Source organism: Sceloporus occidentalis, unplaced genomic scaffold (genome assembly GCF_023333645.1).
Source record: "Sceloporus occidentalis isolate IW3139 unplaced genomic scaffold, rSceOcc1.0.p SCAF_24, whole genome shotgun sequence".
Taxonomy (NCBI): domain Eukaryota; kingdom Metazoa; phylum Chordata; class Lepidosauria; order Squamata; family Phrynosomatidae; genus Sceloporus; species Sceloporus occidentalis.
In genome coordinates this window covers 8562439-8575759 of record NW_028317004.1, presented here as the reverse complement: position 1 = coordinate 8575759, position 13321 = coordinate 8562439, and the positions used below count along the sequence as shown (strand labels likewise).

The 13321-nt window shown below is 39.1% G+C and overlaps 1 protein-coding gene across 1 annotated transcript in view; it reads right to left on the bottom strand.

Annotated features, from left to right (window-relative positions):
• LOC149300580 (guanine nucleotide-binding protein subunit alpha-14) overlaps positions 1 to 13321 on the bottom strand; it is a 67252-nt gene that overhangs the window by 35450 nt on the left and 18481 nt on the right. Inside the window, exon 2 of the mRNA XM_089485190.1 lies at positions 5598 to 5782. Within this exon, the coding sequence (XP_089341316.1) occupies positions 5598 to 5782 (185 nt within the window). The remainder of the gene's footprint in view (positions 1 to 5597; positions 5783 to 13321) is intronic.

The following is a 13321-nucleotide window of genomic DNA, read 5'->3' as shown; positions in this document are numbered from 1 at the left end:
ACAATCATTATCGATGTAAGGCGTCAGATAATCTCTTTAAAAAAGTATTTTGTTCCTGCAATACATGATTCAGTGTTTTTTTGGCACAAGAGCCACAAAAATACTGATCTTCCTGGAGAAAGAACCAATTGGCACTGGCAAACCGTACGTGGAGAGAACGTCTACACTGAAAATGCAAAATGGGCACAAAAAAAAAAGTCTTTGTAATAATGGGTTGTAATAAAGCAAATATTTTTAGCAGCTGAGAACAAAAAGAACACTTGATACTAGGGCATATAACAGAGTTTTCCCTGACAGGTCCTATTCTCTCCTTCTGGACTTACATTTGACCTAAGACTGTGCTCTGTAAAACAGTCCTTGGCTCAGAGTACTTTGAAGACCAGGCCAGACTGGCCTTCCGTGAAACCACAAAATTTCCCGGTAGGCCGCTGCATGCGGGTCCACGTCGAGGGAAGCACTGCACTCAGTCGGCATGAGGGCATATCTAGGTAGAAGATGCAGATGCATTACCAGATGAGCAGGACCAGTTGGCGAGATCACAGATCTCCCTTTAATCGGCCCAACATTAAGGGAGTGCAAGGTCTGTCCCTTCAGACCTAAGCTCCGGTGCTCCCCGACGTCATATCCTGGCAGTCCGCATCAATTGCCATGCATACTGCTGATGAGCACAAAAGTAGAGGTCTGAAGTGACAGACCTCACGCTCCCAGTATGAAAGAAGGAGAGAATGCGAGAGAGAACATGTGTATGAGCAGGCACCAATACATATGCAAGTATGGGCAGACGTGTATATGTGTGTGAAAGGACAGGTGTGTGTATGGGCAATGTATAAGTTTGTATATGGGCAGGCATGTGCGTATGAGCAGGCATGTGTATATGGGCAGTGTATATATGCTTGTGTAAGGGCAGTGTATAGGGACAGGCAAGTATGTGTTTGTAAGGACAGTGTGTGTGGGGGGGGGGCAGTGTATATGTGCGTGTATGGGCGGCTGCAGCCATAAAATAGATCTGTGCCAACTGAGGCACAGATCTATCCACTGAGCATCTGTCAGTCAGCGCCGCACCAGATATCCGGTGCAAGCAGACACGCAGAGCAAGACCACACTCCAGACCTAGAGGCAGGCTGACTCAGGGACCGGGGGATAAGACACCTTATTCATACACACACACTCCAACACAATGCACATGATTACATGCACAAAAGACAAACCCTCTCATCACCATACACTTACATACAGTTATTTATTTAAAAAATTATAGATCTGGTTAGCATATTTATTAAACCATGTTATATGCATAATCTGTGAATTTCTCATTTGATCTGTACTTGCAATTCAGGGTTTGTATGTGATATTTTGACCTATAAATGACCTATGGAGTATTGCAATACAGCTTAGTAAAACATTACGAACATTAAAGGGTTACAAATGCTTTTCACATATTTACATCTAAAAATAATAAATCATTTTGCACATTATTAGCTCTAATTTTTCTTTAGGAAAGCTAGAGGGTTATTTGCCTGTTAATTATCTACTGGGAAAGTTATTTCATTTTTCGAAATTTTTTTTTGCATTATTTGGACTATACCGGTACGCTCTCAATTGATCCCAATCCATTACATGATTTCATGGGCTTTATTGATTTTAAGTATATAGCAAAGGATCATAGGAGCTGCTTATAACGTGGACTCCACTCTGTAGGTAGCAACAATGAATATACAAAAAGGCTCTCAGTGAGAGAGACAAGGGAAACAGAGGAGTGGGTACTCACTGAAAACAATTGTATCACCCACAATCATGAATGAGGAGAAAGTAGAAACATCAGCCAGGATAATAGTCAAAGCAGTTCTTTTCTTATAAATGATTTCATATTTAAAAAAAAAAAATAAAAAAAAAAAAAAAAATGCATTGTTTGGACTATAATGGTGCTCTCTCCGTTGGTCCCAATCCATTACATGAGATGATATCATGGGCTTTAGTGATTTTAAGAACTTCGTTTTCACACGCATCTTTTATGACTAACTTGTTGTTCAAATACATTTTCAAAAATTCAGAGGGACTGCGACCCTAAACATGATCGTACTCCTTTACCGTACCCTCACTCCCATCAACTAAGCTTGCCTCCTGTACTTTGAACTCCCAAATTCTTTTATTACGCACATCAGATTAAAAATAAAAGTTTCCAAAGCTATTGTGCCGTTTTCTTTTTCTAAATTCTAGTTTTCCGCCTAGTATAATGTTTTCATGAATCCATTTGCATATGTTCTAAGCTCTATTATCTTATCCCAATATACGAGACAAACACTCAGACTCCTTATCATACTGCCCGGCTCACCCAACCAGGGCGCTATGGCAGATAAAAGTAGTTTATTAGAAAAAACCCTGTTCATGCTATCGGCACAGACACCTGTTAGACTGGTTACAGAACTTACATCCCCAAAGGGCAGTGGAGAAGGGTATTAAATACAATAAAATGCAATATTTTTCCCCATATACCACTCGTGTTATGCAGCTGATGCCATAACCAGTATCAATGGTTATCATATAAAGACCAACCGTGGACAGGAGCGAAGACATGTTGGTAAAAACAGACTTTTGGAAGAACGTAGCATTGGCAGCAGCAGATGTTGGCAAGCTGGAAAAAAAGTGTTAAAGGGCAGTAGATGGTTTAAACACAGGAACCGAAACCAACAAAATTGCTGATCAATGGCCATCAACCAAAATGTTTTTGTTTATGTGTAATTTAATTCTTCAAAAATATTAAAATGTTTATAGTAATGGATCAAACTGCGCTGAATCAGTATTCTCTGGCAAAAGTGAATGTTTACCTGCAGAATTATGGTTATCTACCAAGAGTATAAATAAGCAAACATAGCCTGTAATTTATTCCATTTTCCAAAATTGTCAGATCTGATATAGTAGTGGTATTCCAAACAAATAAAACAAATCTTGCCTATAGTTTATTTAAAAGATGAACAGAATTTAAAGTCTTTTAAAATCAACATTTGCCAGACATCTTTAATCACAATTTATCAGTGTTTAATAAATAAACTCAATGTTGAGAACGAAGTTTAGCAGTGTATGTGGTTGGGACTATATTCATCTGGGACATGCTGTTTATGCTCAATGTACCCTTTGTGTGGTATGTACATACCTAGGAGTTTTCTGGCTTCGGTTACCTGACGGGGAACGGGACTTGAAGCACATGGACATAGCTTGTGTTGCGTGTGGGCATGGATAACACCATGGGGGTCAGTGAGGAATTCAGCAGGGATAGGCATGCCTAAATGTCATACCCGTGACCCGGAGATTCAGTGCCCTGACCCAGAGAAGAGACCGGGAGCAAAGGAGCTTCACCCAGAGTCTCCAGGGGGAAACCCAAAGCTTTCCCAGGTTTGCTAATGTATGAGGTGTAAAAGGGGAGATTGCTTGAGTATAACTATCAGCATATAGGTCCCTATGTCAGGACACCAAGCCACATGACAGATGGTGCTCACAGTCAAAGGTAAATACAGTGGCAAATCTCATGCTTTGGGATTTCAGTTTGTTCTGCAATTGAATTGTTCACGTTATAGGCCACATTAAAATTTCTGACATGATTTATCTTTGTCTCATTCTTTAACATCAAAAGTACCTGAACATTTTAACAGGGGTGTGTAGACTTTTTATGTCCACTGTACCTCTGATGGGACTGCTGACCATATTAAGTCTGCTAGCAACGATGCAATGTATAATGGTGAGTTTGAGCCCTTTTTGTTCTACAAACCCAGATCTTGTATGCTCCAAGTTCTCTTCATAAATGTCCATTTCTTGCCCTGGCCCTTCCCTTCTTTTCAGTTTAGGATGGAGTATGGGAGATAGCAAATGACAGCTTTACAACTGTGTTGATTTCAGAGACATCCAGATCCATAAAATTTAAGGTGATTAAGGATTTTTTTTTAAATAAAATGTCTGCAGACAAGGCAGATGTTTTGGGATCAGCAGGACTTTGTTTAAAATAAAAATCTGACATGCTTAGTTAAACATGCAAAGACCACACTGTAACTCAATGCCACAGAAGGAAAAACCCAAGATAGAAGTTAAATCCAAACTTCTTACAGAGGAAAGTTTTACAATTTTATTTTACCATTATTGTAAGAACATCAGAGGACTATTTTTCAGATGGAATGGTTAGAGGATTTAACTTCCTCTCCCCCTTTAAGCTCCATATTAAGGGACAACTGGGTGAGGCATATAAAGCCTTAGCTCTTTCTTCCTACAGACAGACATTCACTTGATCTTCAAGTCCATCCATTTACGTCAGCTAAGTACCACTTTTTTCTCACCACCCATTTTACGTTCAGATGCATTTAAGCGCTGGTAATTTGTTTACATCAGTTTAAGAAACACGTCTACATTTCACGTGATTTTCAAAAACCGTGGCATTAGGGGGCTTGCTATGTCCACCTTAATTAAAATAATCAGTACAAAAAACAAAATACTGTCTGCGCTTCTCACCCTAATAAAGTTGGCAACAAATATATAAACATAATATAAATGAGAGGTTTTGGTTATATGAATTGGCCAAAGCATAGTTAAGCTCACCCGCCACGTCAAGGAACACTCTCAATAGGGTGAGAACCTACTCTCACCTCCTACATAGTGGGCACACAAAGCAGTTTATACTGCTACCAAAACCTTATTAATGTGTTGGGGGAGGTGCAATTAAACCTCCTCCCTATTAACCCCTGGACAATTCTTATAAGCAAAACCTCTCATTTATATTATGTTTATATATTTGTTGCCAACTTTATTAGGGTGAGAAGCGCAGACAGTATTTTTGGTTTTTGTATACATTGTACAGCCAACACACTGTATTTGCAGCATGCTCACGCTGTTTGGTAGGCCTCATATTATACATTTGTATTATTTGAGCCTGAGACTAGCTTAGCACACCGACATTTTTTCTTTTCCCTGTTTAAAATAATCAGTAAAACATTTCATTGAGAGGGACTGTCAGCATGACATACAACGGCTACCGACGTCCCAAATCCGTTGCACATCATTGAAAATGTATTGGCTGATGTATCTCTAACAGTACATGTGGACAGCACACCCTGAAAGCATGACTACTGTAATCGACGTAGAATGTAACCAGGCAGATTTCAGAGGGAGTCAGGGAGAGATTCCAAACAGTACCAGTCACATAGTTATTCTTGACGGTCGCTGGCTGGCTGCCTCAAGCAAACATATATATTATATAAATATATTATAAGAGCAAAATATAATTTTAAAAAGTAAATTAAGCAAACTCCTGTTATTGATGACATGACATACTGCACCTCATGATACACAGCATTATTAAACCAGGAGTGACAGAGTACATTTTAGATGACAGTGACTAAAACATTCTGAAAATAGTTTAAGTAATATCAGTGGCTTATTCCATCCACTCTATGAAGTCTGCAAAGAATTCATGTTTTAGAATTTGTCACATCCCAGCTGATTAACACCAGAACAGCTCATCAACAGTAAACTTATTTGTTAAGAAAATGAAGATTTAAAAAAAAAAAAAAAAAAAAAAAAATAGGGAAAAAAAACAAAACAAAACAGTTTCTTACCATGTTCTGCTCAGAGGAGTACTGTATCCGCAGCGTATCCATGGCCCTTATCATGGACTGCATAGCAGTGAATATGTTTTGGTACACAAGCTTTGTGAATCCTCTTCGGTCTTCATCAGAGTAACCAGATCCGTGAATAATTCTCATCTGCTTTATGAAGGTGCTCTTACCACTCTCTCCTGTGCCTACAAGAAGAAGAAAAAAAAGTTATTTAAAAATGCATGGCCTACACATATCAAACAATGCCACTATTTATAGAAGTAAAACCCTGTAGAAATCAAATCTATGTCACTTGTATTACACAATCTGTTTTAGTTACAATTATTTTTTTGCAGTTCTAACATGTGTTTCCAATAAATACATAGTGAGGACGTTCAATGAAAATGTTCCTTAATTTCTTATGATCCGTCAACAAAGACTGCATTGGAAAACCAAGCAGAACGTTTTACATAGTTTATGGATAATACCTGCGCTGTATTGATCGACTGCACATGAGCATCTATCAATAGAGTTTTGATTAAATATAAATATCTTAGGGTGAAGTAGTAACTTTAAACATGTGCTGCCCAAAAGAAAAAAAAGCTCTTAACATGGAATGCTGTATTTGCTTTTACCAGACACAAATCAGCCTCACTTCACCCAAAGAAATGCCACTTCTCACTCAACTGTCCATAAAAGCTCTTGAGGAACACCCAGGGCTTTTCTACAAACTATATATATTCATGTTCTTGGAGAGCAGTGACTTTAATCTTGCTATTCTGCCTTTAATCCCATGTTTGGCCACCATCTCTACGCTGTGGAGTCAAGAACTCTGACATAACTGAGGCGAGATCTCTTGCTGTTTTAGGGTCATGTGTGACTGTGCACCTAGTTCTTTCAGATATTTTGTCAGAAGGCCACCCCTGGAAATATTTACAACTGTCCAAATCTGTTTCATTCAGTTTATATGACTAACAGTGGCTTGGTAGAACTACAAAGCCTTAAAAATGGCTGCATGACACTTTCAAGACTAATATGGCATAATACGTCTTAAGAGTCACGTGTGCCGACAACTCAATCTAATGGCAAGGGCCGAAGTGAGATTAATATTAGGCCTGTATACCAAGATCTCCTTAGACCTCATTCTTTTTTGGGCTGGGTAGAGTAAACAAGGGATGGGAAATTGCTTTTTCAAACCTGAAAGTGTCATGTTAGACTACCCAGCAAATCAATAAAATGAAACAACTGAAAATGTATGACCGGTAAATAAGTGTCATTTTTAACACAATAAATGTGCCACAGGAATTTCACCTAGGTGTATCTCAAATATATCCCATGCAAAGATCTGCCTATCAACCTCAGAATTAAAGGGATAAATGATATACATTTTCTGGAGGAAAGAATCTTGTACCAGTGGCATCACCCAACAGTTTAAAAATCCAACAATCACCCAACAGTTTAAAAAAACAACAGTTTTGCCTCATTCAGCGGTAGGTTACACATAAACCAATTAGTTATTTATCATACTTGTTGGGAGTAATTAATCAGTGTAATATAGCATGCATACAAACATGAACTGAGAATATTTTAAGCATGCATTAGTGAAGGGGCTTTAATGAGTGGGATGTGGCGGAAGCAGATGGGAAAATGGGTGGACAGAATATGACTTCATATACATCCTAAAGGAAAAGCCACTTGATTATATTAAAAAAATATATATCAAACTCATATGAAATTTCCAAATTATCACAAGATCAAGCTAATGGCTCATGGTGCAAAAAAAAAATGTCTTTCATCTTTCATGAGGATATTGTTTAATGATATGATAGCAAGTTCATTACATCGAGGCTCTGCTGAAACAACCTTCAAAAGAAAATATTGTTGCGCTTGTTTTACACAATGTCATAAAATTACTAGAGTTACAAAACTATAACCACAAGAACATGCAGATTCAGTGTAAGAAGTGGACTTGCTGAAGCACGCTAAACATAGTGTCCCTGTGTCAGACTTCCATGCCAATAGATGCTAGGCTGCTAGGTTCACAGAGCACTCTGAGGACTTGCTTTCCTTGCTGGCTTTTCCCCAGAGGTCTCCTAAACAGAGTCCCCTCCGACCGCTGCGGGCACAGACTGTCCAAGGATAGCTTTACAGCACGTAACAGTACGGAGTTGCAGTCTTTGGATTCATAGCACATGTTTAGCAAGCTACATGAAGTCAATTTGCTAAAGAGAAATCTTTAAAAAAGGGTCACCATTCACTCAAAACATGTCTGCTGGTCTCTCTACCAGTCAAGACCTAATTTTCATTTTAAGAGAGTATTATTGTTATTTATTGATTTACATAGCACCTTCATATTCCATAATGAGCAAAGCAAGCAACTTCTTGGAATGAGCTTACAGTCTATATCTTCTTGGAGATCCCTCAATAACAATAGCTTCATCAAGAATAAAAAGTCCGATATCGGGGGGACGTCAATGGAATGCTGTGGCTGATACACTTGATATTAATTACAGAAGGTCCTTGCTTTACACTGAACTCAATTTTTCCCTTCGTTCGGTTGGTCAGAATTCTACTTTTACACAAGGAAAATTGAGGACCAAGGCCAGACTCCAAGGCCACACATGATAATACACACAAACACAAGCAGCAAAATGCTCTGGCAGCTTGTCGCTTATCATTGGACTAACTTGGAGAAAAATGGTAAGTTAGAAATTCTCATGAGAATTTCTATTGGAATATCTATTTCTTTTGCATTTTCCTCTTTTTGGAGTGGCGTAGAGTTTACGGCTTCCATATAATATAATGAATGTTATTGGTTTTGTGGTAATTGAACTAGTGAACCAAACCTGTATACGACATGTCGCCACATGAGTGAAAACACTGTTATGTCAGCCCTTCACAGACATTGTATCCTATTCACCTGAATAGGTAGGAGATACATAGCAGGTAAACGGGCCTCTGCACGCTAGCTACGCATCTCTTCCGTAGCAGCATTCTGCCCCCTGAACCAAGCAGTCACTTTTAGAGATTGCCAAAAATGCTTTCTCTAATTCATTCGAATGGAGGCTCCCACCGGGGAGAAGAGAACCCTCCTAACCAGCCTGTTACCAATCAGCAGCTTCTTGCCATCTGTCTATAGAGCAATCGGTGCAATCAGGTGCACTATGCTTGCTTGTTGCAATGGCAACCAACACCATTTTTTTATTTTTTTTTATTTATTTTTTTTTGAGAGAAAAGAAAGAAAATGTCCTAGCCTCCATATTTCAACTTCTGACATTCAAATGTTTGTCGTATTCAGCAATAAATATTTACATTGACTTATTCAGAATGCGCTAGTATCTGCTAGACAAGAAGAGTCAAGATCTGCTACTAAAAAGGAAATGGAGGGGAAAAGCGGGGGCCCAGATTTGCTCTCAAGTCCAAGACTTACTACCATCTAATAGTTACATGAAGAAAAAAAATGAAGAAACAGGGGTCCCTAGTGTGCGTGCACGCCTTTCTTCTGTAAGGAGACTGTATCAATAAATACATATTAGCTATTTGGATTTATAGATGTAGAAACAATACCAGCACGATTATTTTGTAATACTTCTTTCACTATAAGTGATGCGTCCTAATGAGTATATTTGTTCAACTAAGTCTTACCGTAAGCACAGCTTTAATTATTACGTAGTCTGCTGGCTTGCAGCAAGTTTAACCTGTTAAGGATTACGCATAAACATCTTAATGGGGGGGGGGGAGAAGGACGCAGAGAAGCAGGTGAATACAGAAAGGAGAACTCATCCGAACAGCCGCTTTACATACTACAGAACCCAAAAACACTAATGTAAGACACTTAAGTGGTATTACCTCCCTTGGCTACAGGCTTTCGTGCAACTTTAAACCAAATCTATGCTTTGCTGCTTCATCTGGCTTAAGTTTACAGAAAAACTTGGAGATGTTGCACAGTCATAACAAGGCAGAGCCTGCGTGAGAAAGGTGATCCAAAAAAAACGTACTTTGAAAAACTAAACAAAGATTAAGAGTAACCCTCCAATTACCATAAATACACCCACACGATTTGTTAAAAACCACATGGAAAATGTACAAGGTCAAAGCAGTAGCACTAGTGACGTTGCTTCCAATAAAGCCTCCATAGGGTCACACAACGTTCAGACTCTTCTTTCATGCATCTAGATGAGGACTAAGGATTTGTAAGTCAAAAGAAGGACCCCAATCTTAATTACTTACACCCAAAAGACTAGCTGCCCATGCTAAAAAGTTTGTAAAGTTTGGTGCTAGGAGTTGTCCAGCTGATGAACAGTGCGGTCCGAGTAGACATTTAGTGCGCCAAATGACTAGTAGGAGATCTGGCCCAGGCCATGTTCAGTATGGAGCAATCTCATTTTAAACCCATGGCATACCTGGGAACTTGTGGGCTCCGGCTACCCGGAGTCTACCCTTGCGGAACACAGCCAGGACAGTCCGCCAATGTTTTGGGGCAAAACCCCCCATTTAAAAGGGAGGGGAGTGGGGCGTCAGGATCCTGCTTCTGCATCCCGGAGGATTTGGGTGTCGACACGGAGAAGGAGCGCTTCTTCCGGAGTGTCCCGGCAAAACCCAGAGAGTTCCCAGATATGTTCCTCACATGTTTAACATACGGAAAGCGCCTTTCTTACCGTAACAAAATAAAGGGGGTCTTTGAAAGCTGCACAGGTCCTGGCTATTATCCTGCAGGAGATGTGTTTAGTTGCTCCATCCTTACGGGGGTCTAACAAGACCCTGTGTGCACTTGCACAAAAAGTGACCTTTAACTTACCGTACTTTGTTGTATCAGAGCTACAGAACCTGCTGGTGCTATGTAAATAAATGTAATGTACTGAAAGTACCAACAATAACATACTGTCATATTGCTTGGAGGCTCCCTGGGACGCCGGGTTTTTTTTTTGGGGGGGGGGTTAGATTCAGAGAACTCAATTCCCCCGTAACTCTGTAAATCCGATAACATGGGACACAAAGATATAAAGCAGTTACATAATTTTAATCACAATTTCAAATCTAAATCTAGATTAATTCCTAGAAGTCAATACCTTTAGCCTTAATTCTTTAATTCGTTGGTAAACCAAAGAATGCCGACAATTGCTCTGTTTCTCTAAAAAAAAAAAAAAAAAAACATTTCTGCTCACAGAAGCGATTCATTTTATCATGAAGAATGTACACATCTTCTCAATTTTACATATTTTTTTTTTAGGACTATTCACTAAAGAGCAAGTGAATCCTGCAACACGGAGTAAGCTGGCACTGTGTATTTGGCATTTTATAATGTATGGTAGAAATATTCAATTTACTGATAGATCTCAATAAGGACACGAAAAAGAATACAAAAGAAATGAAAAGACCCTTTGATCACGCCATGTCTATTTTATCAATTGTGTGCATTCTACTGCCCCTAGACTTTTGATTTCTGCCATCAAGTATCTTGTAAAGCATCCATGGTTCCAAAAGATTATTGTCCAAGGTTGTTGGAACGTTGATGGCTCCACGCCAGGTATTTACATGGTTAAATATTTAGTTTAAATGATTTACATTGTTATACGCACTATATGTTCAGTCTGGTGTTTGTGACACTGTGTGCAGAGGACAGATCTTAGTATAACGCTTTGGCTGGATTTGCATGGTGAGAATGCGGCGGTATTGAGCGCTCGTTTGTAAATAAAAATAAAAAAAGGACAAATAGATTGAGCTGCAAATGACTCACTAGAAGCTTTTCACCTGGCTGCATATAGCCACGGCCGCATCGCAGCCACAACCAACCAGAAGCTCAAGAATTCCAGCTATTTCATTGGAGGGATTTACCATATTGACACTCTAATCAAATTTACATTTAAAAAGACACACGAGAACCACTGAGCAAGAATAGGTTGTAAACATGAGCCAAGCAACGTTTTATACATATGGGCGTCAAAACAGTTAACCGTCTGTTTGCCCAAGCTGAAAGGATGTCATTAAACGGGCATGGTTTTTAAGGGTTGCCCAGTCAAATCAAATGGTCAAGCCTCTAAAATAAAACCACAAAGAAGGCACAGGAATTTATACACATTCAAAATATATAAATTATTTTTTTTATATAAATATTGAAATTCCTGTGCCGTGTGTCTTTTTTGGGCTACAAAAAATAAGCAGTAGTGCAAAAAAGATTAGGCTTTAACCCCTCGGTGGCTACAAAGCATCCTGCACATAAACCTGATAAAAAGAGGGGGAAAAAATAAATCAAAACACACTTATTCACAAAATAAAGCAAACGAAACAGGGCTTCCTCTTTAGCGTTACGTTTACGATCTAGTGCATTTATCATTGTGCATAGGAGAGACGCTTAAACTTGTGACAACACGTGGCTGTAACACCACATTTGACGTCTGTGTATATTATAATCCATATTGACTCCGTAATATGATAATCCATATGATATACCGTAAATGTGCAGCCAACTGTTTCATTAATATCATAGTCCAAAAAAACTAAAACTGTTCCTTTCAAATGAGTTTGTGATAATAGGGCACATAAAGCCCCGACGGTTAGAGAGGCTCTGTGGCTATAGCAGCAGTAAAAGCTTCTTTGTGTTTGTTTTGGTTTTAGGGGATTAAAGCTATTCAGGAAAGTATAGAGTGACAGAGCGGCTTAGGTTTATTTTCTTAGCAAGCTACAGCACCCAGGTAATGTTTTGTCTAGTTGGCACATCACATTTAAAATATTACACTTCAATCTATAACGTTAAATGTTTCTAGCCGAGCCATCCATTGTCGCATTTAAGAATACAACGTGCAAGCAAAGCAAAGAAACTTGTTCGTAGCGTCACCATAATAAAACACACAACGATATTATAGATGAAACTGGTGATAAACAATCACTAGAGATCATAGGAAACCTCAGAAGATTATTCTTAGAAACTAAACGCTCAGTTGACACCTAAGCATGTTTATGCCGACATCAATGGCTACCTTTTATTTCACAGGTAGTACTGGAGTACATGTAAATATAAATTTGAAATCTGCTCACTTAGAGGTGACTGTAACATAATGCAATGTGTTACTGGTCTCTATAAAAACTCTGAATGTCTCAGTTACAGAATTAAAAGGAAATGTGAACAAGGAGTACAGCTTCACAGTCCCTCCTGGCTTGGTAATGGAACAAGGCGGGCTTACAGGTTCTGATTTCAAAACCATAAGTTTCTCTTACATTCATACCCCTGTCTTCACGATCATAAGAAGTTTATAGGAGCGTTTTACTGAGGCATATCAATTAGACTTGTGCATTTTGCTTCGTACAAATTGAAAATGTACTGAATTATGTCACATTCTGTGATTCGTGCAAAGCCACAAAAATGAGGCTGGACCACCAAGTGGACGATACTCTGAAATCTCTGGGACCCTTTCAATTACACCCTCTTAATGCCTTCCTATAACCTCTGCATCATCTTCTATCTTATTTCTCCAGGGACATACCCTGACCAAAACAGTGGCTCTTCCAGTGACTTCCTCCAATCAGGGGAGAGGACGTGACGTCATTTTGCCCTCAGATGAACTTCCTCTAAAATTGTGGCCCTTTTGGTGACGTCCTCTCTCTCGATTGGAGGAGCATTGCCATTTGGCATAAATTTAAACCAGGTAATGTCCCTGGACGAAGATAGTAAAGAGAAGATAAAAGATGAGAGAAGATGAACAAGAAGATGCGAAAGCAGAAGTGGTCAGCAGAGAATGTAGGGAAAG